The sequence below is a fragment of the Nycticebus coucang genome, chromosome 4 (assembly GCF_027406575.1).
Source record: "Nycticebus coucang isolate mNycCou1 chromosome 4, mNycCou1.pri, whole genome shotgun sequence".
NCBI lineage: Eukaryota > Metazoa > Chordata > Mammalia > Primates > Lorisidae > Nycticebus > Nycticebus coucang.
The window spans coordinates 116,030,721-116,054,160 of NC_069783.1; the positions used below are offsets into that span (position 1 = coordinate 116,030,721).

General features: G+C 47.1%; 2 protein-coding genes across 6 annotated transcripts in view; both read left to right on the plus strand.

Annotated features, from left to right (window-relative positions):
* ACAD10 (acyl-CoA dehydrogenase family member 10) overlaps positions 1 to 4,230 on the plus strand; it is an 85,723-nt gene extending 81,493 nt beyond the window's left edge. For 2 of the 5 annotated variants that reach the window (XM_053590243.1, XM_053590244.1), the window contains 2 exons: positions 1,437 to 1,514; positions 2,205 to 4,227. In XM_053590243.1, the coding sequence (XP_053446218.1) occupies positions 1,437 to 1,514; positions 2,205 to 2,345 (219 nt within the window). In that variant the 3' untranslated portion in view covers positions 2,346 to 4,227. Of the gene's footprint in view, positions 1 to 1,436; positions 1,515 to 2,204 lie in introns of all 5 variants that reach the window. The other 3 variants (XM_053590242.1, XM_053590246.1, XM_053590245.1) reach the window with 3 other exon arrangements.
* A 4,979-nt stretch (positions 4,231 to 9,209) lies between these two features.
* The window catches only part of ALDH2 (aldehyde dehydrogenase 2 family member), a 28,094-nt gene continuing 13,863 nt past the window's right edge, over positions 9,210 to 23,440 (plus strand). Inside the window, exons 1-4 of the mRNA XM_053590257.1 lie at positions 9,210 to 9,419; positions 17,113 to 17,217; positions 18,408 to 18,548; positions 20,123 to 20,202. Coding sequence (XP_053446232.1) covers positions 9,306 to 9,419; positions 17,113 to 17,217; positions 18,408 to 18,548; positions 20,123 to 20,202 — 440 coding nt within the window. The 5' untranslated portion in view covers positions 9,210 to 9,305. The remainder of the gene's footprint in view (positions 9,420 to 17,112; positions 17,218 to 18,407; positions 18,549 to 20,122; positions 20,203 to 23,440) is intronic.

Here is a 23,440-nt window from a genome sequence, read left to right on the forward strand (position 1 = left end):
GGCCAAAAACTGCAAAAAAAAAACCCCAAAAAACCCCCAAAAAATTAATTTAAAAAATTTATTTATTTATTTATTATTATTTTTTTGTTTGTTTTGTAGAGACAGAGTCTCACTTTATGGCCCTCAGTAGAGTGCTGTGGCCTCACACAGCTCACAGCAACCTCCAACTCCTGGGCTTAAGCGATTCTCTTGCCTCAGCCTCCCGAGTAGCTGGGACTACAGGCGCCCACCACAACGCCCGGCTATTTTTTGGTTGCAGTTTGGCCGGGGCCGGGTTTGAACCTGCCACCCTCGGTATATGGGGCCGGCGCCCTTCTGACTGAGCCACAGGCGCAGCCCTAAAAAATTTATTTATTATTATTATTATTTTAGAGACAGAGTCTTACTTTGGCGCTCTCGGTAGAGTGCTGTGGCGTCACAGCTAACAGCAACCCCCAGCTCTTGGGCCTAGGCGATTCTCTTGCCTCAGCCTACTGAGTAGCTGGGACTACAGGCACCTATCGCAATGCCTGGCTTTCCTTTCTGTTTTTTTTTTGCAGTTTTTTGGCTGGGGCTGGGTTTGAACCCACCACCGTCGGCATATGGGGCCAGCGCCCTACTCCTTGAGCCACAGGCACGGCCCATCAGCTATTTTTTTTGTTGCAGTTTGGTGGGGGCTGGGTTCGAACCTGCCACCCTCAGTATATGGAGCCGGCGCCCTACTCCCTGAGCCACAGACACCACCCTATTTATTTTTTGAGAGAGAGACTCACTTTGTCTCTCTGGATAGAGTGCCATGGCATTAGAGTTCACAGCAACCTCAAATTCTTGCCTTAGCCTTCCAAGTAGCTGGGACTACAGGTGCAATCATAGCTCACTTCATCCACAATGCCTAGCTATTTTTTAGAGATGAGGGTCTCACTCTTGCTCAGGCTGGTTTCAGACACCTAAGCTCAGGCAGTCCCCCTACCTTGGCCTCCCAGAATGCTAGGATTACAGAAATTTTATAGTTTTAGAGACTGGGTCTCATTCTATCACCTAGGCTGGAGTGCAGTGGCACAGTCATAGCTCACTGCAGCCTTCTACTCCTGGGCTCAAAAGATCCACTTGCCTCAGCTTCCTGAGTAGCTGAGACTGCAAGTACACACCACCATACCTGGCTAATTTTTTCTAAGTTTTTGTAGAGATGGAGTCTCACTGTGTTGCCCAGCTAGTCTCTAACTCCTGACCTCAAGGGATCCTCTCACTTAAGCCTCCCAAAGTGCTGGGATTATAGGCTTGAGCCACCATCCCTGGTCTCCTCTTAGGACATCTTGAGTTACCCTCCAGCTGATATCCCATGAGATCGCAGAGCCTCTGTTTTGAGCCCATGTGTTTTATTTCTCTCTGTGCATCTAACTGTTCTTCTAAGCATTCTGCCCTCAGGTCTTTTACAACCTCCTCTTCTCTCCTCTCAGGCTGCAGCTTTGGATATAGCCATGATTAAAATGGTAGCCCCATCCATGGCCTGCCGAGTGATTGATCGCTCTATTCAGGTGAGCACAGACCGGACAGCTGGTTTCTCTGAGCTGTTGACACCAGATGTGAAACGTCCGCACCTTTGGTGGCCCATCCTCCTGAAAACCCTGACAGCATCTTTATTGCTCCCTCACTGTGCATGTGGTTTTCCTTCTTCTCTTAGAACAACCATATGAGGGGGGCCCCATCCTATCTCCACTTAAAATATGAGGAAACAGGGTGGCACCTGTGGCTCAAGTAGTAGGGCGCTGGCCCCATATACCGGACATGGCGGGTTCCTAAACCCAGCCCTGGCCAAAAACTGCAAAAAAATAAAATAAAATATGAGAAAACATAGGCACAGAAAAAGGAAGTGACTTGTCTAGGTCACTCAGCTTATAGGGAGCTGGGGTTTTGTAACCTCAGAGCACAGCCTCTTACCTCAAGAGGTATGGGATGCCTCCCTCTCATATCCTAACACTTGGCCCCAGTATAGAACAGAAGCCCCCTGCAGAGCAGGCTTGGTGAGTCTGGCATCTATGGAATAGCAAGTGTTGGGCCCACCTGAAGTCTCGGGATTATTTATTATCACATACATGACATAGGGGACCCTCTGAGTAGTTGACTGTTATGAGCTGTTACAAGCAGGTCATACGCCTGCCTTCTGGGACCCTCAAAGGTGAAAGCTCACTTAGGATTTCCTCCCCTTCCTGCCCTGTGTCCTCCAGGCCTTTGGAGCAGCAGGACTGAGCAGCGACTACCCGCTGTCACAGTTCTTCGCCTGGGCCCGTGCACTGCGCTTTGCTGATGGCCCTGACGAAGTGCACCAGGCAACAGTCGCCAAGATGGAGCTAAAGCACCACACTTAAACCTTTGGGACTGTGTGGGCTGGATGTCCCAGCGGTGCCAGCCACTCCCAGAGCCAAAACCGTAACTACTTTGAGAGGTCTGCTGCGTGGGAGTTTCGAACCCTGCCCAGCAGCTCTACCCTGGAACAGCTGGGATGAACTCAGCCCTTTTCAGGTCTCCACAGAACACTGGTTCTCAACCTTCTTAATGCCATGGCCCTTTAACAGTTCCTGTGGGTCGCGACCCATAGGTTGAGAACTGCTGCTGTAGAAGACATTTCCGTGAGAAACAGTGTTTGTGTTTCCAGCGAGAGAAGGCATTAGCTGCAAGCTGAGCAGGTTTGGGGACAGAGCCTGAAAAGCAGGTCTTTGGGCTCTTGGTGCCAGGCTGGGTAGCCCTAGTTCCCCTCTCTCTCTGGCTGTGAGAAGGTGGACACACCTTAGGGGACCTGCTGAGGTCATCCCTGCTATGGAAGTGGTGCCAGAGTGCTCCTAGGAAAACAGAATGAAACCAAACTTGTGATGCTAGTGGCATCTGATTTCCTTAATTTGATTGTCTATCACACAGAATACTAATTTAAATGTTATTTTGGAAAGGGGCTCTGGAGACACAAAAGAATAAGAAAACATACCTCAGAAACTCTGTGGCCTTTCTGTGTCATACAAAAGGAACCAAGCTTAGAAGTTCTGCCTCAGCCCCTCCATCTCAGTACATCAGTTGCCACCTTCCCTCCTCATACTTGTGTTCCAGAATCCTGGCCACTGCCTCTGTCCCTTACACATGGGGGATGTGGATGCCATGAGCCCTGCCAGGTCCTAACTCAGCCACCTTCTGTCACTACTCAGTTCTGCACTCTGTGCTCAGAGAAATGTCCCCAAAGGAGCTGTGGTGATATGTGTGAGGCCCCTGCAGTCTCCATACTCCCTGTCTGCCATGTGCTGGGGGGCAGGGCCAGGGTTGGGCAATACACCAGCATAATTTAGAGAGCAGTATGCTTTTCTCTGAGGAGAGTGGAAATCCTTGAGTAACCGGTGCCCTGTGAGCCCAGGTGGCATGGACAGATAAGCTGTCGACATTTAGAACCAGTCTGTTAATCTAACTTGTGGTGGTGGGGCCAAGGCCCATTTCAGGTCAGACAGTCCCCCTTGCCTGTTGTGTTGCACAGGTGACCTCGTAGGAACTGCTTCTCTGAGAGTACCCCCAGCTGCAGGAGGGCCCACATCCCTGCAGGGTACAAAGTCACAGGGGCCTTGTGAATGGGCTCCTCAGATGTGCTTTCCCCAAGCTTGCCTTCTTCCACCACACTTGAGAAATTGCTTGTTGCTCAAGGAAGGTAAGTTAAGATCAAATCTTAGCTCAGCCTGGTGGCTCATGCTTGTAACCCTAACACTATAGGAGGCAGAGGCAGGTGGATCCCTTGAATTCAGGAGTTCGAGACCAACCTGGGCAAGAGCAAGACTCCATCTCTAAAAAATAGCCAGGCATTGTGGTAGGCACCTGTAGTCCCAGCTACTGGGGAGGCTGAGGCAGGAGGATGTCTTGAGCTCAAAAGATTGAGGTTGGGTGGCGCGTATGGCTCAAAGGAGTAGGGTGCCGGCCCCATATACCGGAGGTGATGGGTTCAAACCCAGCCCCGGCCAAAAAAAAAAAAAACTGCAATAAATAAATAAAAGGCCTTGAAGCTATTAAAAGAAAAAGAAGATTGAGGTTGCTATGAGCTACTATGATGCCACAGCACTCTACCAAGGGCAACAGAGCGAAACTCTGTCTGGAAAAAATAGAATAAATAAAATCTCAAACTTATTGCTATCAATGCCAGCCACACTTTCAAGGAAATCTTTTGCAAACTCTGGTAAGATTCTAGCAGCCTGAGTTCTACTTTGAGCCTGAGGAGGGAGGAGGGTTTTTTTTTTTTAAAAAAGGAAGTGATGTGGCTTAGTGTATCACACTACCCTATGAATTTCTTTTGTGGCCTCCATGGTTAGCCTTGCATGTTCAGTAGTGCAGCTGCAGAAATGAAAATAAGTGCTGTGCTCTGGGTGATGTGGGTCATTCTCAGGTCTTCTGCCTCAGGAGCTGGAGCCACTTGGGGTACCATGAATGCAGCCTACAGAATTCTGAGTCCTGGCAGCCCCTAAGTCAGACCCTGCAGTTCTGCTAGGTCAGCAGTCTCAACCTTTTTGGCACAAGTTTCATGGAAGACAATTTTTCCACCAGTGGAGGTGGGGGTGGTTTGGGGATGATTTAAGCACATTACATTTATTGTGTGCTTTATTTCTATTATTATTTACACTATAATATATAATGAACTAATTATATAGCTCACCATAATGCAGAATCAGTGGGAGTCTTGAGCTTGTTTCCTGCAACTAGATGGTCCCATCTGGGGGTGATGGGAGACAGTGACAGATACTCCCAGAATGTGTTACTTACATCCTTAGTTCCACCTTTGATCATCAGGCATTAGATTCTCATAAGGAAAGCACAACCTAGATCCCTCACATGTGCCATTTACAGTAGGGTTCATACTCCTGTAAGAATCTTTTTTTTTTTCGTAGAGACAGAGTCTCACTTTACTGCCCTCGGTAGAGTGTCATGATGTCACACAACTCACGGCAACCTCCAGCTCTTGGGCTTATGCGATTCTCTTGCCTCAGCCTCCCGAGCAGCTGGGATTACAGGCGCCCGCCACAACATCCAGCTATTTTTTTGTTGCAGTTTGGCCGGGGCCACCCTCAGTATATGGGGCGGGCACCCTACTCACTGAGCCACAGGTGCCTCCCGGAATCTTTTTTTTTTCTATTCCCTTGGTTGTGATTCTTCCAAGCAAACCTATGAGAATCTTATTGCTGCTTATCTGACCTGAAGTGGAGCTCAGGCAGAGACACAAGCAATGGGGATCGGCTGTAAATACAGATGAAGTGTCACTCACTGACCTGCCTCTCACCTGCTGTGTGGTGGCCAGGTTCCTAACAGGCTACAGACTGGTCTGGTCTGTTCATACCAGGTGTTCATACCGTTCATACCAGGTGCTAAGAACTGTCCATATATGTATTACTTTAACCCTTATAACAATTGGCAGTTGCTTTTTTGTGCCCATTTTAGAGATGAGGACATTGATGTTCAAAGAGGTTGCTGATTTGCATAAGATCACATAGCTAGTCAGTGCACCCAAACCTAAATTCAGGAGATTCTAGAGCTGTTTCTGCTCTGTAGCATGGAATTTTAAGATCTCTAAGGGGGGTCCTGAGAGGTGCTGGCTGCTTCTCCTGAAAAAGGAGGAGGAAAGACAGTATGCTTTACCATAAAGAAGGTTTATGAGTTTCTCCTGATGGTACTAGAATAATCTTGGGAATGCCCCCCAACTTCTTGTCAAGGGGTCAGTCTCCATGAAGGTATGTCTGCCATGTGGGTCTGGCTGCATGCAGAGAGTATGCACCAGCTGTGTGTGTGTGTGTATATGTGTGTGTAGACCAGGCAGGCAGGTAACTACATTTTTCCTCCTACTTGAGAGGGCAAATAATGTTTCCCTATTTACATATTGCTTTGAATTGTCTACCTAACATGGGGGGAAAAATGTTATAGATAGAGTCAGTATCCCAGACAGAATGAGACTAAGTAATCAAATATCTAATTTTTTTTTTTTTTTAGAGACAGAGTCTCACTTTGTCACCCTTGGTAGAGTGCCATGGCATCTCAGCTCACAGCAACCTCCAACTCCTGGGCTTAGGGATTCTCTTGCCTCAGCCTCCCAAGTAGCTGGGACTATAGGCGCCCACCACAACACCTGGCTATTTTTTTGTTTCAGTTTGGCAGGGGCTGGGTTTGAACCCGCCACCCTTGGTATATGGGGCCGGCACCCTACCCACTGAGCCACAGGCACTGCCCCAAATATCTAAAATTTTATCAGTCATGATCCTGAAGGAAACTTCAGTTACTATTTATTAATTTAGTTAGTTTGAGGTATAATCTCACTTTGTCACCCTTGGTTGAATGCCATGGCATCATAGCTTGCAGCACCTTCAAACTCTTGGGTTCAAGTGATCCTCTTGCCTCAGTCTCCTGGGTAGCTGGGACTACAGGAGCCTGCCACAACACCCAGCTAGTTTTTGAGATGGGGTCTCTCTCTTGCTCAAGCTGATCTCAAACTCCTGCGCTCAAGCAATCCACCTACCTTGGTCTCCCAGAGTGCTAGGATTACAGGAGTGAGCCCCCACGCTTGGCCCAGGTATTACAGTTTTTAGAGAATAGATAGAACTAGATTATTTTTCAACCTGAAAATACACAGTTAATTGGGTCCTAACAATGAAATGTTTCAGGAGTATTTCAAAGCCAAGAATATGCACATTTTAGAGAAAATGAAGTGTCTTGGGATGTTTGTCCCAAAGATTTCAGCACTGTGAAGGTGTTTGTGCTTTTGCCAGCTCCATTCCCAGCAATGAGTCCATAGAATGAGGGGCAATGAAGAACAAGAGGGAATGTGTACTTAAAGAAAAGGAGATTTTTATTAGAACAAAGACTGGCTCAAAAGTGAGAAAACATGGAAGAAAAGAGCCCATACAGATTGTCACAGCAAAATCTAGGTTGAGAGATTTTAGTTAATGCTTTGGAAAGACTGAGCCACACAGAGCCGTAATTATCTTAGGGTTTCAGCACATCCACATGTTCTTGGTCTAAAGTATGGTTGACTGTGAACTGAAGACTGAAAGGCTGGGCATGGTGGCTCACACCTGTAATCCCAGCATTTTGGAAGCCAAGGTGGGAGAATCAGTTAAGGCCAGGAGTTCAAGACCAGCCTGGGGCAACACAGTGTGACCCTGTCTCTACAAAAACAACATTTAAAAAATAAGGTGTGGTGGTACACCTGTAGTCCCAGTTTCTCAGGAGGCTGAGGCAGGAGGATCCCTTGAGCCCAGGGGTTTGAAGTTGCAGTGAGCTATGATTTTGCTACTGGACTCTATCCTGGGTGGCAGAGCAAGACCCTATTTATTTTAAAAAGTGGCAGGAAATATAGACAAAATGTTAATTGCCCCCCTTTTTTTCTCTCTCCAGTCCAACAGAAAAGTGAGCAAGGTTCATAGTTTACAGCAGAGATGACTTCATCTAGGCAAAGATGCTCAAACTCAGTCATAAGAAGAAAAATGCAAATTAATGTGGTGGTGAAATGCTGTTTTTCACCTGTCAGATCATCATCGTTAAAAAAAAAATTCTATCCATGGGAGTGTAAGAAAACTTAGATATGACAGTGAGGTATACATGAATCAAACTTTGGAGGGTAATGTAGGAATATCTGTATTTAAAATTGACCTAGTGATTCCATTTCTACTAATCTCTTAGGTAAGTCAATGATATATATTGCAGCATTATTTGTAATGGCAAAGAAAGATTGGAAACAACCTAAATGTCCATTCAAAGGAAGTTCATAAAGTGGTCCATGTATCCAACGGAATACCATGAAGATGGTAAAAAGAATGGAGATGGGTTCCCTGTGTACCTGACTACATGACCTCCATACACACTGCTAAGTGAAAAAAAAGGCAAGGTGCCTTTGGGATGGGGAAATGGGGATTGAGTGGCTAAATATGCCGAAAGGTGAGAGCCTCCCTTTTTCAGATTCTCTCTGTAGCTGCTCTCCAAAGCTATTTTCCCCTCTTCCTGGAAGTTCCCATGTGAAGAGAATTCCAGAAATCTCCACCTGTGAGATATGAACCAGGCCTTTATTGTGGTTGGTCACTGGAATGTTAGGGCAGAACTCTTACAGAAGGACTGTTACAGTATCTTTTTGATACCATATTAACTCTTCAACACAAAGCAACTCAAACTCATACACTGTTGGTCTCCTTTGGCCCTGCGATGGACACTTTTGCTTGGTACTTCTCAACTGGGCCTTGGCCAACTTCTGCCTCAGCTCCAGGGGCTCCAGCCACAAACGGCTCCCTGCACACTTGTTGCCTAGATGGGCCCCTTTCATCCAATTTCCTGTTGTCAAAACACCCTTCTCTGGGCACAGCTCAGCTACTCTGGGTTTTGCTGACATTAATCTGGTTGAAATGCACACATGTGATGAGTTATCTACCCCCTTCCCACCTAATCCCCTTTTATTTCTTCCTGTGTCCTCAGTGTCCAGCTCAGGATTTCCCCAGAATAAATGACTTCGCAAAATCTTTACTTCCACCACTGCTTTCTACCCATCCACTGTCATTCTGAGATGAGTTTAAGAAGCAAATCAAGCGAGACACCCCGTTCTAAACTCCACTGAAGACCCTGCCTGCCCTGCCCTGCCCCTTCCCACCTGTCCGCTCACATCCCAATGCCACCCGTTTGTTCACTGAGTTCCACTCTTTTTTTTTTTTTTTTTTTTTTTAAAGGGATCTGGATTTTCTTTTTTTTTTTTTTTCTTTTTTATTTTTTTGATTTTGGCCAGGGCTAGGTTTGAACCTGCCACCTCTGGCATATGGGACCGGCACCCTACTCCTTGAGCCACAGGCGCCACCCGAGTTCCACTCTTTTCATTTCTCTAACGCGGGCCGGCGTGGTGCCGTCTCCCGGCCTTTGCCCTTGCTGTCTCCTCCCCCTGGGATGCTCTTCCCAAGACCTTTACGGACAAGCTGTATCCGTCTCTACACCCTGTTCACTTCCTTGGCTTTATCGCTGTTTGAGACAACCATGCGTTTGGGGTTACCGCAGGAGTCTCGGAGGAAGAGAGAGCTGACTTCGCGAGGTGGGGTCCTGGCGAAGGGCGGCCGCGGAAGAGCCCGGGCTCGGGCCCGCCCACTCGCCCCACCGGCCGACTGCTAGCCGGGGTCGGAGGGGTGGGCACGCCCCTCGCCCCGCCCCGCGCCTGCCCATTGGGGGCCGCGCGGGGTGGGGAGGGTGGAGCGAGGCAGTGGCGCCGCAGCCCCGGAGGCCGCGGGGCATTGGCTTCGTCCCTTCGCTGGTGTCTGCGTTCCTCGAGTCTGCGCTGCCTGCTTCGCTGCAGCATGTTGCGCGCCGCAGCCAACCTCGGGCCCCGTCTGGGCCGCCGCCTCCTGTCGGCCGCCGCCACCCAGGCGGTGCCTGCCCCGAACCAGCAGCCCGAGGTCTTCTACAACCAGGTGAGACCCCCGGCCCGCCCGGCCCGCGCTTTGTTCTCTGGCCCGAGCCTCTCCAGGCTCCGCACCGCCTTGGGCCTCAGTTTACCCATTTGGGGCTCGAGGGTTTTGCTGTGCTTAGTCTTTACGCACCCTTTCCCCTTCCCGGCCTGCGGTCGTTTTAGCTTCTTCGCCGCCTCTGACAGCCCTCATCCCTTTATCCCCCTGTGACCCGGTCTTCGTCCAGCCTCGCTCCGTTTTCTAGCGTCCTCCCCGCCATGGGTCCTTGGCTTTGGGGCCTCTTGGTCGCCGCAGGGTCTCCGGTGTCACCCACCCAGAAGACGTGTCCAAGTCCCTCTTTGCAGGAACTCTTTTCCTTGGTCATCTCTTTCACCCTGACTCATGCCCTCGTCCAAGGAGTTCAGAATGAAAAAGGTAAAAAGCAGAGATAATTTCCAGCTGGCGTGCACCAGTTCACTAAGGCAGAGGCCAAGGCTGTTTCCATGGCCGGGAAGTGGGAAGAGGCGGAGGACCTTGGCCTGCAGGGCGTGGGTCTTAAATGGTTTCACCGCTTCCAAAGCGGGCTTTCTCGGACCAAACCAAGGAGGGGCCTTCCAAGATAAAACTGATTCCCACGGCTGATTTCCCACCCACTCAAGATTTTGGAATACACTTTGTTGCTCTTTGAGTTTGGGTAGAGTGCTGGAATTCACAGAAAGGGAAATGGTTATGAAAGAGTTTATTCTGTTTGTGTAACAAGTGCAAGTTGGCTGCCGTCCTCTGAACTTCAGTTTTTTCTTCTGTAAAATGGGAGGGGTGGTGGGTGTCAGAGGGTCATGTTTCTGGCCAGCACAGGCGTTTGTCAATCAGACACTTGATAGTTAATAACAGCTACTGTTCTAGGTGCACAGCCTTTGTGCTTGGCACTGTCCTAAGCATTTATCCGTTTCATTGTTTAAACCTTACAACAAGCTCCTGAGGACTGTAATTATCTCCATTTTACAGATGAAGAGTCTGAGTCATAAAGAGGTTTAGTGACTTGCCTAAAGACCAGTCAGTGGCAAAGTTAGGGTTCATGTCTAGACTCCCAAGAGTGATCCCCTAACCAGAACATTCCCTGGCATGTTGCAAATTTGCGTATACATCCGCAGTATAAAGAGTCAAGCATCATAGAAGTTTCCAAGGTAGAAACTCACAGGCAGGCAGCCAGGCATTGTACACTTGTTCATAGCAACATAGTTTATATCGGCAAAAATTTAGGTAATAACCCACTGTGGGTCCCCCAGAGGAAATAGATGAAAAACCTATCTTACAGTCAGAGGAAGAAATAGCTCTGGGCATCCAACCAAGAAGTAGCTGGATCTATATAAATAATAATGTATTTCAAAAACATTTCACAGGGACAGATGTCTAGCTCTGTGCACAACATGAAACCAACTAAAACTATACTAAGTGAACTTTATATTGAATGTAAACAGATATATCTACATATAAAATGAATAAGACTATACTGGAGCGAAAAAACTGGCTGGTGTGAGGGTAGCCACTGCCTAAACTGGCTGGGGGAAGGGGACTGTGCTTGTGGGTAGTAATGAAAAGGGACTCTGGCTTTATTGAAATGTTTTTAAACATTTCAATGTTTAAATAAATTGAATAAATAAACAAACATTTATTTCTTTAAAACCTAATACCCTGTGAGCATTTTGTAGAGAAAGGGTCTCAGTCTGTCTTCCCAGGTTACTGCAGCCTCCAACTCTTGGGCTCAAGCGATTCTCCTGCCTCCGCCTTCCAAGTAGCTGGGACTACAGGCACCTGCCACAATGCCCGGCTATTTTTTGGTTGCAGCCATCATTGTGTTTGGCGGGCCTGGGCTGGATTTGAACCCACCAGCTCAGGTGTATGTGGCTGGCACCTTAGCTGCTTGAGCCACAGTTGTCAAGACAGGGAGATTCTTATAGAAATATACAAAATCGGAATTTTGGTGGGACTTCATGCTGAACATGTCAAGTGAACTGTCTCTCCACTCACCTGCTTGTTTAGGAGGTTTTTTTTTTTTTTTTTTTTTTTTTTTTGAGACATCATCCCCTTGGCTAGCTAGAGTGCAGTGGCATCATCATACCTCACTGTATCCTCAAATTCCTGGCTCAAGCGATTCTCCTGCCTCCGCCTTCCAAGTAGCTGGGACTACAGGCACCTGCCACAATGCCCGGCTATTTTTTGGTTGCAGCCATCATTGTGTTTGGTTAAGTTCACATTAAGTTAATGGTTTGACACCAGGCTTCAAATGCAATTCTCCCATGTTCTGCCACACAAGCCTTTAGCCACAGGCTATGCTGTCTCATGACCAGACTCTGCTGGGCAGACAAGGATGTAAATATTTAAGGGACAGTTGAATCACATTTGAAATCAGAAAGGAGGAGCCATGTTTGTATTGTTTGCATTTGTATTCCTAGCTCCTAGCACCAGGCTTGGCATAGGATTGCTATTCAGTAAATATTTACTGAAAATATGAATGGTTGTCACTTATGAAACTATGTTTACAATTCTGTGCTCCAGGAAGGAGGAAAAGGATTGGTTAATGGCAACCTAATATTTCTACTCAAAAGGGCTTTACTGCAAAGTTATTGGGAGTTTATGTGAGTGGGAACATGGGGATACGCAGGGGGTGGTGAAATTGGCCAGGGAAGGTGATCATGGTAAGATAAGAGGTTGCCACACCATAAACATGCTGACAAATTGAATCTTCACCTGCCTGACAAACAGGCTATAGTAGAATCAACCCTTCTGATTTGGAAGTGGTGAAAATCCAGGAATGCAGAACCAAAGCCCCTGGGCATGGAGGAGAGGAGGGCAGGGCTGGGATCAGGTGCCAGGATGTCTCCAGTAATCTGGGGAGATGACTGCCCTTCACCCTAACTCCAGCCAACCCCATGATTCTTGACAGTATGTACAGAAATGAGTATGTGTGCGGCATTCTGTTAATCTTGAACTTTACACCTTAGAATCTTGTGAGACAGGAGATAGGATCTGCTCCTCATTGGACACAGTTACCTACTGCCAATTAAGAAGCAAATGCAATCAGGAATCACCTCAGGCTGGAAAACCACAGCATCTCATCTGCTCATTCAGTCTTTGGGACAATAAGGAATTCCAGGGATGGAGATTTCCTAGAGAGCATTGTAATTCTTTCACACATCCAAGTTTGAACTAAGAGCTTTCTAGAATGTGTCCTGCCTTCTCAAATCAGAGCCCCTGAACATAACTTAGCCTTCTACTGCTGCTATTCAGGAGGTTGAAGTGGGAGGGTTGTTTGAGCCCAGGGGTCAAGGCCAGCCTGGACAACATACACTTGCTACAACAGATGGCTGGAATAGCGTTACTTGTCCTAAAATGGTTAAACCATAGTCTGTCCATATTGAGGAATGTTATGTTGCTTAAAATAATGAGGTGGAATAAGGTCCAAAATAAACTGTTACTGAGAAGCATTTCCAGAAAATGGAAAGCCAGAATGGACGCTGCAGTGTCTGTCCTGCTCTCCCCAGGACAGCGGACTCGAGAGCCTCCTGCTTTCCCTTCATCCACTCTCTGCAGCTACAGGGGCCCTTTCAGCTCCTCCAGCTCTGAGCTTGTACTTGCAGTCACCCTCAGGTCCCTGCTTAGTGGTGCTACCTGACCCCTAGTCACTTCCTTGGTTTCCTTGTTTACTAGCCTCTCCTGGCCAGGACTTGAGCTCCAAGGAGCCATGACTTGGCTGTCTGATTTAGTTCCTGGCATGGTGCTGCCCGTGGGTTAAATTTAATCAAACACATGTGTGAATGAATCCAACTTTTACAAAACAAAGTGAGAAGTATTTATTACAAAGTGTAGAAATTAGAGATTTTTTTTTTTAACCTCTCTCAAATTCTCAGGGCTGAAATTAGAGATTTTGATGGAAAAGTTTGTGCATTTTGCTAACAGTCCAGTTTCAGAGTGTCAACTCCTGGCATCTTTCTACTTCTAGAAACTGTAAAGAGGAAGTGTGAGCTAGGCGCCTCCCCGCCCCAAGGGTGCCAGAGCTAAGAGTGTTATGTAAGTAAGCTAAGCTTTGGGTTTCGCACCAGGAGGTTATAAAGCAGTTGGCCTAGAGTCTGCCCTTGGGTTGATTCAAGAGGAGTTGCTGTGAAACTCTGCTCTCTTGAGCCAGAGTTTTGGCAGAGGCTCAGTGTGGGAACAGTTCCTGCCCGGCCCCTCTGCCAAGGAGGGGAGCCCACTGAGTCTGGCTCTAGGAGAAAGGAAATGGGAAATCTAGATCAGAGGAAGCTTCCAGGGTCCTGCTAGGCAAACTGGGGTTTATCTTATCAGTTGAGAAGGGAAGAGAGATTGTAGAAAGTTCGGCCTAATTCAACGTGAAGAGTGACTCAGAAAATTAAGGGCTTCAGAAGGCAAATGCTATCGAAGAGGATGACTGGTGCCCTGCCCAGGGAGGAAGGAGTGGAAGTGTGGGGGTTTAGCCAGATTGGCCTACCTCTCCCTATCACACTTCCTGATCTTCGCAAAATAAAGTTAAAACTTTCAGCACAAATTAATTTAGGATGCTGCCGCACAGGGAACAACACAGGAAGAAGTGTACAGACCTGGCCCTCGCACCTGAGAATCTCTTAACTTGAGAGCTGCAAGATCTAGAGCAATGTTGCCATGACCAAATGTAGGTGAGGTCCTACCTGAAGAACTGTACATCAGCCCCCAGAGGTATTTGATAAAGAATTCAGAAAGAGGGCGGCACCTGTAGCTCAGTGAGTAGGGCGCCAGCCCCATATACTGAGGTGGCAGGTTCGAATCCGGCCCCAGCCAAACTGCAACAAAAAAATAGCCAGGCATTGTGGTGGGCGCCTGTAGTCCCAGCTACTCAAGAGGCTGAGGCAAGAGAATCGCCTAAGCCCAAGAGCTGGAGGTTGCTGTGAGCTGTAACGCCATGACAGTCTACTGAGGGTACAAAGGGAGACTCTGTCTCTAAAAAAAAAAAAAGAATCCAGAAAGGGACAGGATGTACCCAGGGTCACAATCTGAGAGAGAGTCAGGATCCAAGCCCAGATCTCTCTGGCTTTGAGGTTGGTGCCTTTTACAACATCCAGAATAAAAATGTGAAATCAACCTGTAATGGTGTGGTAGGTAAATCATAAAGATGGAGATTCAGGAGTAAGAGTTCTGACCTCCTCGAAGGCAGACTTGGGCTTTGATCAGAGGTTGGAGTCGGTAGAAGTGGGCCAACAGCACAGCCTGGGAGTCCCAAAGACCTGGATTCCAATCCTGGCTCTGTGCTCACTGCTCTGTGACCTTGAGCAATAGTTTGCCCTCTGCTATGCTCCAGCATCCTCCTCTGTGAAGTACAGAGGATAAAGTTCACCTAGGTTTGCTAAAGTCTAAAGTCATAGAACTGGTATGGGGCTTCCCATAATGAGTATCTAAATAATGCTGTTTCTGTGGTGTGCAGGTGGCTAGGTGGACATTCTTCTTGGGGGGCATAATACAAGACCAACCAACCCACCCCCAAGCGCTCCTCTCTGTAGGTCTTCCAGCAGCCCTGGGAGCTTCCCTCTGTTCCATGTTTACCAGGAGGAGAAGGCCGCTTTTGAGAGGAGGGCATACGTGCTCAGGGCCCTCTGCCCAGGCATAGCAGAGTCAGACTTTGGTCCAAGATCTGCCTGGCTTCAAGCCTGAGCTCTTTTTTACCACACCCTGCTTCCCACCCCACCCCATGGAAATGACCCAGCCCTTGAGGGGGAAGAAACAAAGGTGTTATTTGTCTAAAAATTAGCAGTGGACTAGTACAAAACCACACAGACAACCTGGGAATGTGAGCCCTGCTAGGCCTTTACCTGGCTGGCTCTTTCCTGGGGCACTTGGTCATCACCCTACCATTGTTAGCATCAAGCACTTGCTCTATGCTAGGCTCAGCACACACCACTTTATGAAGGGGATACTACTGGAATTCTCATTCTATGGATGAAGAAACAAAGACCCAGAGTCACAGAGGCCTTGTATACGTGTCAAAAGTAGGAGGGGCTGGGCACAGTGGCTGAGGCCTGTAATCCTAGCACTCTAGGAGGCTGAGGCAGGAAGATAGCTCGAGCTCCAGAGTTTGAGACCAGCCTGAGCAAGACCAAGATCCCATCTCTATGAAAAAGATGAAAGTCAGCCAGATATTGGGGTGAGCATCTACAGTCTCAGATACTCAGAAGACTGAGGCGGAGGATCACTTGTACCTGGGAGTTTGAGGTTGCTGTGAGCTATGAAGGTTCCATTCTACCCTAGCTGTGTAACAGTGAGACTATTTCAAAAACAAAAACAAACAAGCGAAAAAACTAGAAGCAAAGAGTCTGGATTCATGGAGATTCTTGTCTTGAATTTCTGCCCTTGACTGCTGAGCCTGACAATGCCTTCCTCCTGGGTCCCTGGTGTGAGCCAAGCTTCAGGCTTCACTTGGTGGCTTGGTCTTATTTATGGTCATAGACTGTGGCTTGGAGTGACCGCACACGACTCCCTGGGGTCTCAGGCCAGGGTCAGGCAATTCTGGGATGCTGGGGCCAAAGAGATCACTTGATGAAGGGTGGTGGAAAGTTAAGTGTCCTTCCCTTTACTTCACCTGTGGCCTTTGCCTCTCACTGGTAAAGTGACTGTGGAGACCCTCCTCCCCCCAAGAGATCAGCTTCCTAAGTCTGAAGGGAACAGCTTTGAACTGAAGCCCAAGTTCTTTATTTGCCCCCTTTGTCACTGTCTCTGGATCCTGTTTTACTCATTTGCATTTAACATTACAGTCAGTGGTTGTCTTATGTATTTGATTGCTTTTTTAATTTTCTGTACCCCAGAAAAGACAGAACAATGAGAACAAGGTCTGTGTTGGTTTTTTCCTGTGCTCCAGAGCATACCTGCCCTGTCTCAGGTATATGCCATACATTTACTAAATGTATGAAAGAATAATCTAATTCACTTCTCATGACAACCTTGTGAGGTGGTGTACTAGCAGAAAGGTGACTGCAAATTCTTTGCTACTGCTCCCAGGCAGAAGGGGAGAACTCCTCTCTTCTACCTGGGAATCCAGACTAGGCTTGTGACACACTTTGACTAACAGAATTTGGTGGCAGAAATGAGGCCATGTGACTTCTGAAGCTAGGTCTTATGAAACCTTTTAGCTTCTTCCTGGGGCTTTTGGAACACTCTCTGGGGAAGCCTAAGTAGCCTGAGACCGCCATTCAGTCAGGAACCCCAAGCAGTCACATGGCACCAGACCAGACAGTGAAGATGCCATCATACACATCCAGCCCTATTGAGTTCAGATGACTCTGGCCCCAGCCGCCCTCAGAATTGGGGCCACGTGAGCAAAACCTGCCCAAATGAGCCTATTCAGGGAACATAACTGTGAGAGATCATAGGTCATTTTAAGCACCGAGTTTTAGAGTGATTTGTTATACAGCAATAGATAACTAGTACAGGTAGAAACATTCTCTTCATTTTTCAAAGAAACCAAGATACTGAAAGGTCAAATGCCTTACCCAGAGTCACTGGGCAGTGTGGGAATTCCACATTGATTGTCTTCAAGGCTGGTGCTTTTCATCTCTTGGCTACATTACTCCAAAGAGAATTCTTGTAATATTTGTTCTGATTTTTTGTTTTTAACAATAAAAATTGGTGGTATTAGGTTGAGAGCTGGTGCTGAGAACTTCTTTCCTTCTCTTTGTAGATCTTCATAGACAACGAATGGCATGACTCTGTCAGCAAGAAAACATTCCCCACAGTCAATCCGGCTACTGGAGAGGTCATCTGTCAGGTAGCTGAAGGGGACAAGGTGAGAACTGATGACTTACCTCAGGGCAGGGATGGGTTTGTTTTTTATTTTCTGTGTTTTTGTATGGTTGAAACTTTGCCATGTACATGTATTACTTTCACAACTAATACATGCCAATAAAAATTTTGGTGAAGAGCTGGACATGGTGGCTCAAGCTACTCACACGGGAGGCTTGGACAGGAGGATTACTGGAGCCCAGGAGTCTGAGACCATCCTGGGCAACATAGTGAGACCCTGTCCCAAAACAAAAATAACATAAAATTTTTGAGTAAATAAGTCAACAGAAGGTTGATAATTCATGTAGTGTGGAATTACAGACTAGGAAGTGAATTTGGGAAATATCTCCTTTCCAGATCTAGAAGTTGAAGATCAGAGAAAGGAGATGCAGTACTAGATGGAAATCTTGTTGGGTAGAATTTGAGACCTGTCATTGGTGTTCGTTTAAATTACATGTCTATACTAGTAGGAACTAAAGTAAGAGTATATTAACATTTTAAAAATTAGACTCTTAGTAAAAATATTTTATTTTATTTTTTAATAGAAAAGGTATTAAAAATAATTCAGGAATGCTTCCTGCCCTCTGCTTTAAGACAGTTCTTTACATTTGTATGGTAGGCCTTGCTTTCTTTGCTGAAAGCAGATGTCAATGATTTTCTGGTTTAGAGGGTGGTCTGTGGTGAATGTGTTTAACATGAATGAAAATTCTGTTCCCTACCTCCTGATTCACATCTCCTGATATAGAAAATGATGACTGTGTTGATTACTACTTCCCCAAGGAGGGGAAAGCTGGTGAAACCTGCATTTGTTGGAGAATGGCAGTTGTCTTTTTATTGACCTTGTTTTCTTAGGAGTTGGATTCTAAGCACTAACCCCTGGCTGCCTCTCCCTCCAAAACTCTTTGGGGGATTTTGAAATGAAAATGTAGAACCTGTCAGGATTCTTATCCCCCCACACACCCACCCCAGCTCTTCTGGAAGGGAGAGGGAAAAGGTTGCGTTATTCAGGCCTGTGGTTGAAATCTGCAGCTTGTCACATGGAGCCCTATCTAGGAGGCTAGAAGGACTGTTCGGGGCAGATTCCTGTGCAGCATGTGCCTGTAGCCCTCTGGATGTGCTCGGCAGCAAGTAGTGCGGTGTTCAGTGGCAGTTATTGCTGAGAAGGCCTGAGCTGCCTCTGTGGGTGTTTTCTAGGACGATGTGGACAGGGCAGTAAAGGCTGCCCGGGCTGCCTTCCAGCTGGGCTCACCCTGGCGCCGCATGGATGCATCCTACAGGGGCCGGTTGCTGAACCGCCTGGCTGATCTGATAGAGCGAGACCGAACCTACCTGGCGGTGAGTTCCATGTGGTGAATGGGCTTGTAGCATCTTGTGAACACATAGGGGCCATGTCACTGATGTATGACTATTCAGAATGGCATATAATGAACACCTTTGGAGTATGCCCTGTGCCAACCAGAGGAGCATCTCAGTGTTTCCTCTGATGCACATGTTTGGCTAAGAAAGGTGGTGTTTGGGGATGAGAGAAAAGAGCTATATTGGGAAGGCCCTTCCAGGAGAGAGATGCCCAGTGATGGACACTACTCCCTGGGCCCCTTCTTGGTGGCCTTGTCCTTGGCTACAAGAGGCAAAGAAACTAGAAGGCAATACCTTCCCCTCCCCTATCTGATATGCACATAGGAGCCAAAGTGAACCTTCCAAAATGAAAATTATAGGCCAGGTGTAGTGGCTCACACTATAATCTTCACACTCTAGAAGGCTGAGGCAGATGGATTGCTTGAGCTCAGGAGTTCAAGACCAGCCTGAGCATGAGTGAGATCCCGTCTCTAAAAAACAGCCAGGTGTTGTGGTAGGTGCCTGTAGTCCCAGCTACTCAGGATTGCTTGAGCCCAAGAGTTTGAGGTTGCTATGAGCTATGATGCCAGGGCACTCTACTCAGGTTGGCAGAGTTTGACTCTATCTCAAAAAAAAAAAGGGTGGCGCCTGTGGCTCAGTGAGTAGGGAGCCGGCCCCATATGCCGAGGGTGGCGGGTTCAAACCCAGCCCCCGCCAAACTGCAACAAAAAAATAGCCGGGCGTTGTGGCGGGTGCCTGTATTCCCAGCTACTTGGGAGGCTGAGGCAGGAGAATCACGTAAGCATAAGAGTTAGAGGTTGCTGTGAGCCGTGTGAAGTCATGGCACTCTACCCAAGGATGGTACAGTGAGACTCTGTCTCTACAAAAAAAAAAAAAAAAAAAAAGGCAAATTATACCATGGCACTCCACTCTTAAGCCTCACATCACATTCTATATTCTAAGACTAACATCCTCCCTGCCTGGTGTGGCTCCATCACTTGGGTCACGCTGGACTGTGGCGTCATACCCAGCCTAGCTCACCAGCCTTCCCTCGGCACCTGCTGCTCCCCTGCTTGGGTGCTCTGCACCGTTGCTGTTTGTGCCACCCCCTTTGCCTACTTGCCTCCTATGTGTCCTTCAGCCTTTCGCCTAAAGAGCTCTTCCCTGGTTGGTATTTCTAGATGGGATTGGGCAGTCTGCCAGTCTCCTATAGATCACAGCTCTCCACACATGTGATCCATGACTTATGTCGTTATTCACAGTCTCTCTGCTCTGTAAGCTCCATACTCTGTGTTCCTAGCACGTGGATCTGGCAGGGAGCAGAAGCTAAAAGAAGTCTGTGAAAGGACTGAGTGAGAAGTTGGTACCTCCTGCTTCACTTCCTCCTCCATGCCTTTGCAGAGGACAAGGCAATGGCCCAGAAATATCTACAACATTCAGTGGCACAGAGGGGTAACTCTTACCCTTGGCTTCCACCAACCCTTGTCAGTCAGGCCTCAGTGCTATTCATCAGCCCTTCTGCTTCGTTTCATTCTCACACCAGAATGTCTCTGCTGACCTTATTCTCTTCTCAGGCCTTGGAGACCCTGGACAACGGCAAGCCTTATGTCATCTCCTACTTGGTGGATTTGGACATGGTTCTCAAATGTCTTCGGTACTGTTTCAAGTTTCCTGTCCTTCGTTCTAGCAGTACCAAAGGGGAGGGAACCTTGCTGGGAGGTAGAAATTGAATTACAGAAATGCAGATTGAATTGAATCACCAGAGTTGGAGAAGCCTACTCCATTTACACTCCATCTCGTGGGAAAATCCCTCAGTATCAAAATTATGATAAACGTTATAAACATTTTCTCTTTCTTCTTGAGTCACTTTTAGTAATTCACATGTTGCTTGGGACTTGTCCATTTTATCTTGTTTATCAAACTTGTGGGTGTTCAGTTCATAAAATTCTGATATAGTCCAGGCAGCACCTGTGGCTCAGTGGCTAGGGCACTGGCCCCATATACCGAGGGTGGCGTGTTCAAACCTGGCCCCGGCCAAACTGCAACAAAAAAATAGCCAGGCGTTGTGGTGGGCACCTGTAGTCCCAGCTACTCAGGAGGCTGAGGCAGGAGAATCACCTAAGCCCAGGAGTTGGAGGTTGCTGTGAGCTGTGTGACTTCACAGCACTCTACAAAGGGCAATAAAGTGAGACTCTCTCTCAAAAAAAAAAAAAAATCTGATTCTCTGTAAGATCTGTAGTAATGTCTTCATTTTCATTGCTGCTTCTGGTTATTTGAGTCTTGTCTGTTCCTTAGACTAGCTAAAAGCTTGTCAAGTTTGTTAACATTTTAAAGATCCAAACATTTGGTTATGTTGATTCTCTCTTTTGGTTTTTTTTTTTTATTGTTGGGGATTCATTGAGGGTACAATAAGCCAGGTTACACTGATTGCAATTATTAGGTAAGTCCCTCTTGCAATCATGTCTTGCCCCCATAAAGTGTGACACACACCAAGGCCCCACCCGCCTCCCTCCGTCCCTCTTTCTGCTTCCCCTCCCCATAACCTTAATTGTCATTAATTGCCCTCATATCAAAATTGAGTACATAGGATTCATGCTTCTCCATTCTTGTGATGCTTTACTAAGAATAATGTCTTCCACGTCCATCCAGGTTAATACGAAGGATGTAAAGTCTCCATTTTTTTAAATAGCTGAATAGTATTCCATGGTATACATATACCACAGCTTGTTAATCCATTCCTGGGTTGGTGGGCATTTAGGCTGTTTCCACATTTTGGCGATTGTAAATTGAGCTGCAGTAAACAGTCTAGTACAAGTGTCCTTATGATAAAAGGATTTTCTCTCTTTTGTTTTTCTATTCCCTATTTTGTCTGTCTCTGCTCTAGTCTCTATTATTTCCTTCCTTTTGCTAACTTTGGGTTTAGTTTAATCACAAACGTTTTAATGATGTTCTATTGGAGCTTTTAAGGTATAGGTAACAAAAACTGACTCAGCTTAATGGAGGCAATACAAAGAGTTAGGAAACCTTGAATTCAAAAGGCTAATGGGTCTCACTCACTCTTGCTTCATTCTTTTCTCAGCCGGACGTGGCCTCTTTGAAGTCTTATCTTTGTGTTGGGATCAGGCTGTCTACCTTGCTTCTGCACCTGTGATTTCAGCCAGATTAAACCGCAATCTCTTAATCCTAATGCCAAAATTCCCGGGGGGAGGAACCTGAGTGGTTGGCCTTGAGTCTGAGTGGCTGTGGTCACGGTGGCCAGACCATTGTGTAAACAACCATTGCTCCACTGTGATGTGTGGACAGAGGTGGTAGAGAGGAAGCAGTGCCAGGAAAGAGGAGGGGTTGGACAGAAAAACGGCAGCTATCCTTCCTAGTAGGGATGCCCAGCCTGGATGATCACATCTCCCAGAGGATAGTGGGCAATGTCCAGACTGTCTGGGTATTCTCCACCGCAGGGGAGGGGTGCTGCTGGCATCTAGTGGGTGAAGGCTCAGGATGCTGCTAAACATCCTACGGTGCACAGAACAGCCCCAGCACTGAAGAATTTTTCAGCTCTAAACGTCAGAGACCAAGAAACCTGTTTTATAGGGACGTTCTAGAGAGAGCAGCCTGGTGAATCTTGGGCAAAGCCTTCCTGAGTTTTAGCAGTTAGACCTTTGTGCTAATGAAATGACTGTTCTGAGGCAGGCAGAACATATGTGATACAGACTATGTTTATAGAGAGCTGAGGGGAAGGAGCAGCAATGTCTGGACTTGCAGATTGGCAACTCCCAGGCTAACTTCTCTGCAATGTCACAAACCTGTGTTCAAGGCCGGGTACGGTGGCTCACGCCTATAATCCTAGCACTCTGGGAGGCTGAGTGGGTGGATTGCTTGAGCTCAGGAGTTGGAGACCAGCCTGAGCAAGAGTGAGACCCTGTCTCTGAAAAAATAGCTGGGCATTGTGGTGGGTACCTATAATCTCAGCTACTCGGGAGGTTGAGGCAAGAAAATCGCCTAAGCCCAAGAGTTTGAGGTTGCTGTGAACTGTGACACCGTGGCACTCTACTAAGGGCAAGAAAGTGAGACTCTGCCTCAAAACAAAACAGAACAAACCCTTGTTCAAACTCAGTCACTTTTAGTCCCAGGCTAACCCTGCCAAACACCATTTGTTTCAGGATTCTTTACCCCCTATACTTCACTGTTTCCTCATCTTTCTTTTTTTTTTTGCTTTCCTGAACATGTAACCATTATATACTACAAATACACGGCTAGTTTTCTCCACCGTCTCTGGTTCACTGTGCTTTTTTGTCACTGTGTCCTTGTGTATCTAGATTATGAGCTTCACAAAGTATAGGGACCAGTAGGTGATTTCTGTTTGTCTGGGATCTGTCCATTCTTGGGACAGAGCCCTGCACAGAGAAGGTGCTGACTGTTGCATGGGGCCACACTTCCCCACCAGGTTTGATGCATGGTGCTGGGCTCATACAGCTGTCATATTTTAATGAAACTGGATGTTTATTAAAAGTAGTGATTTGTGGGTCAGGCCCAGTGGCTCATACCTGTAATCTCAGCATTTTGGGGAGGTTGAGGTGGATCACTTGAAACCAGGAATTTATTTTGTTTATTTGTAAGTACAGAGTCTTATTCTTTGGCACTGGGTAGAGTGCCATGGCATCACCATAGCTCCAGCAACCTCAAACTCAGGCTCAGGCAATCCTTTTGTCTCAGCCTCCCAAGCAACTGGGATTACAGGTGCCTGCTGAGACACCCAGCTAGTTTTTCTATTTTTTAATAGAGACTCAGTTCTTGCTCAGGCTGGTCTCAAACTCCTAAGCTCAAGTGATTCATCTGTCTTGGCCTCCTAGAGTGCTAGGATTATAGGCATGAGCCAAAGCACTTGGCCTGAAGCC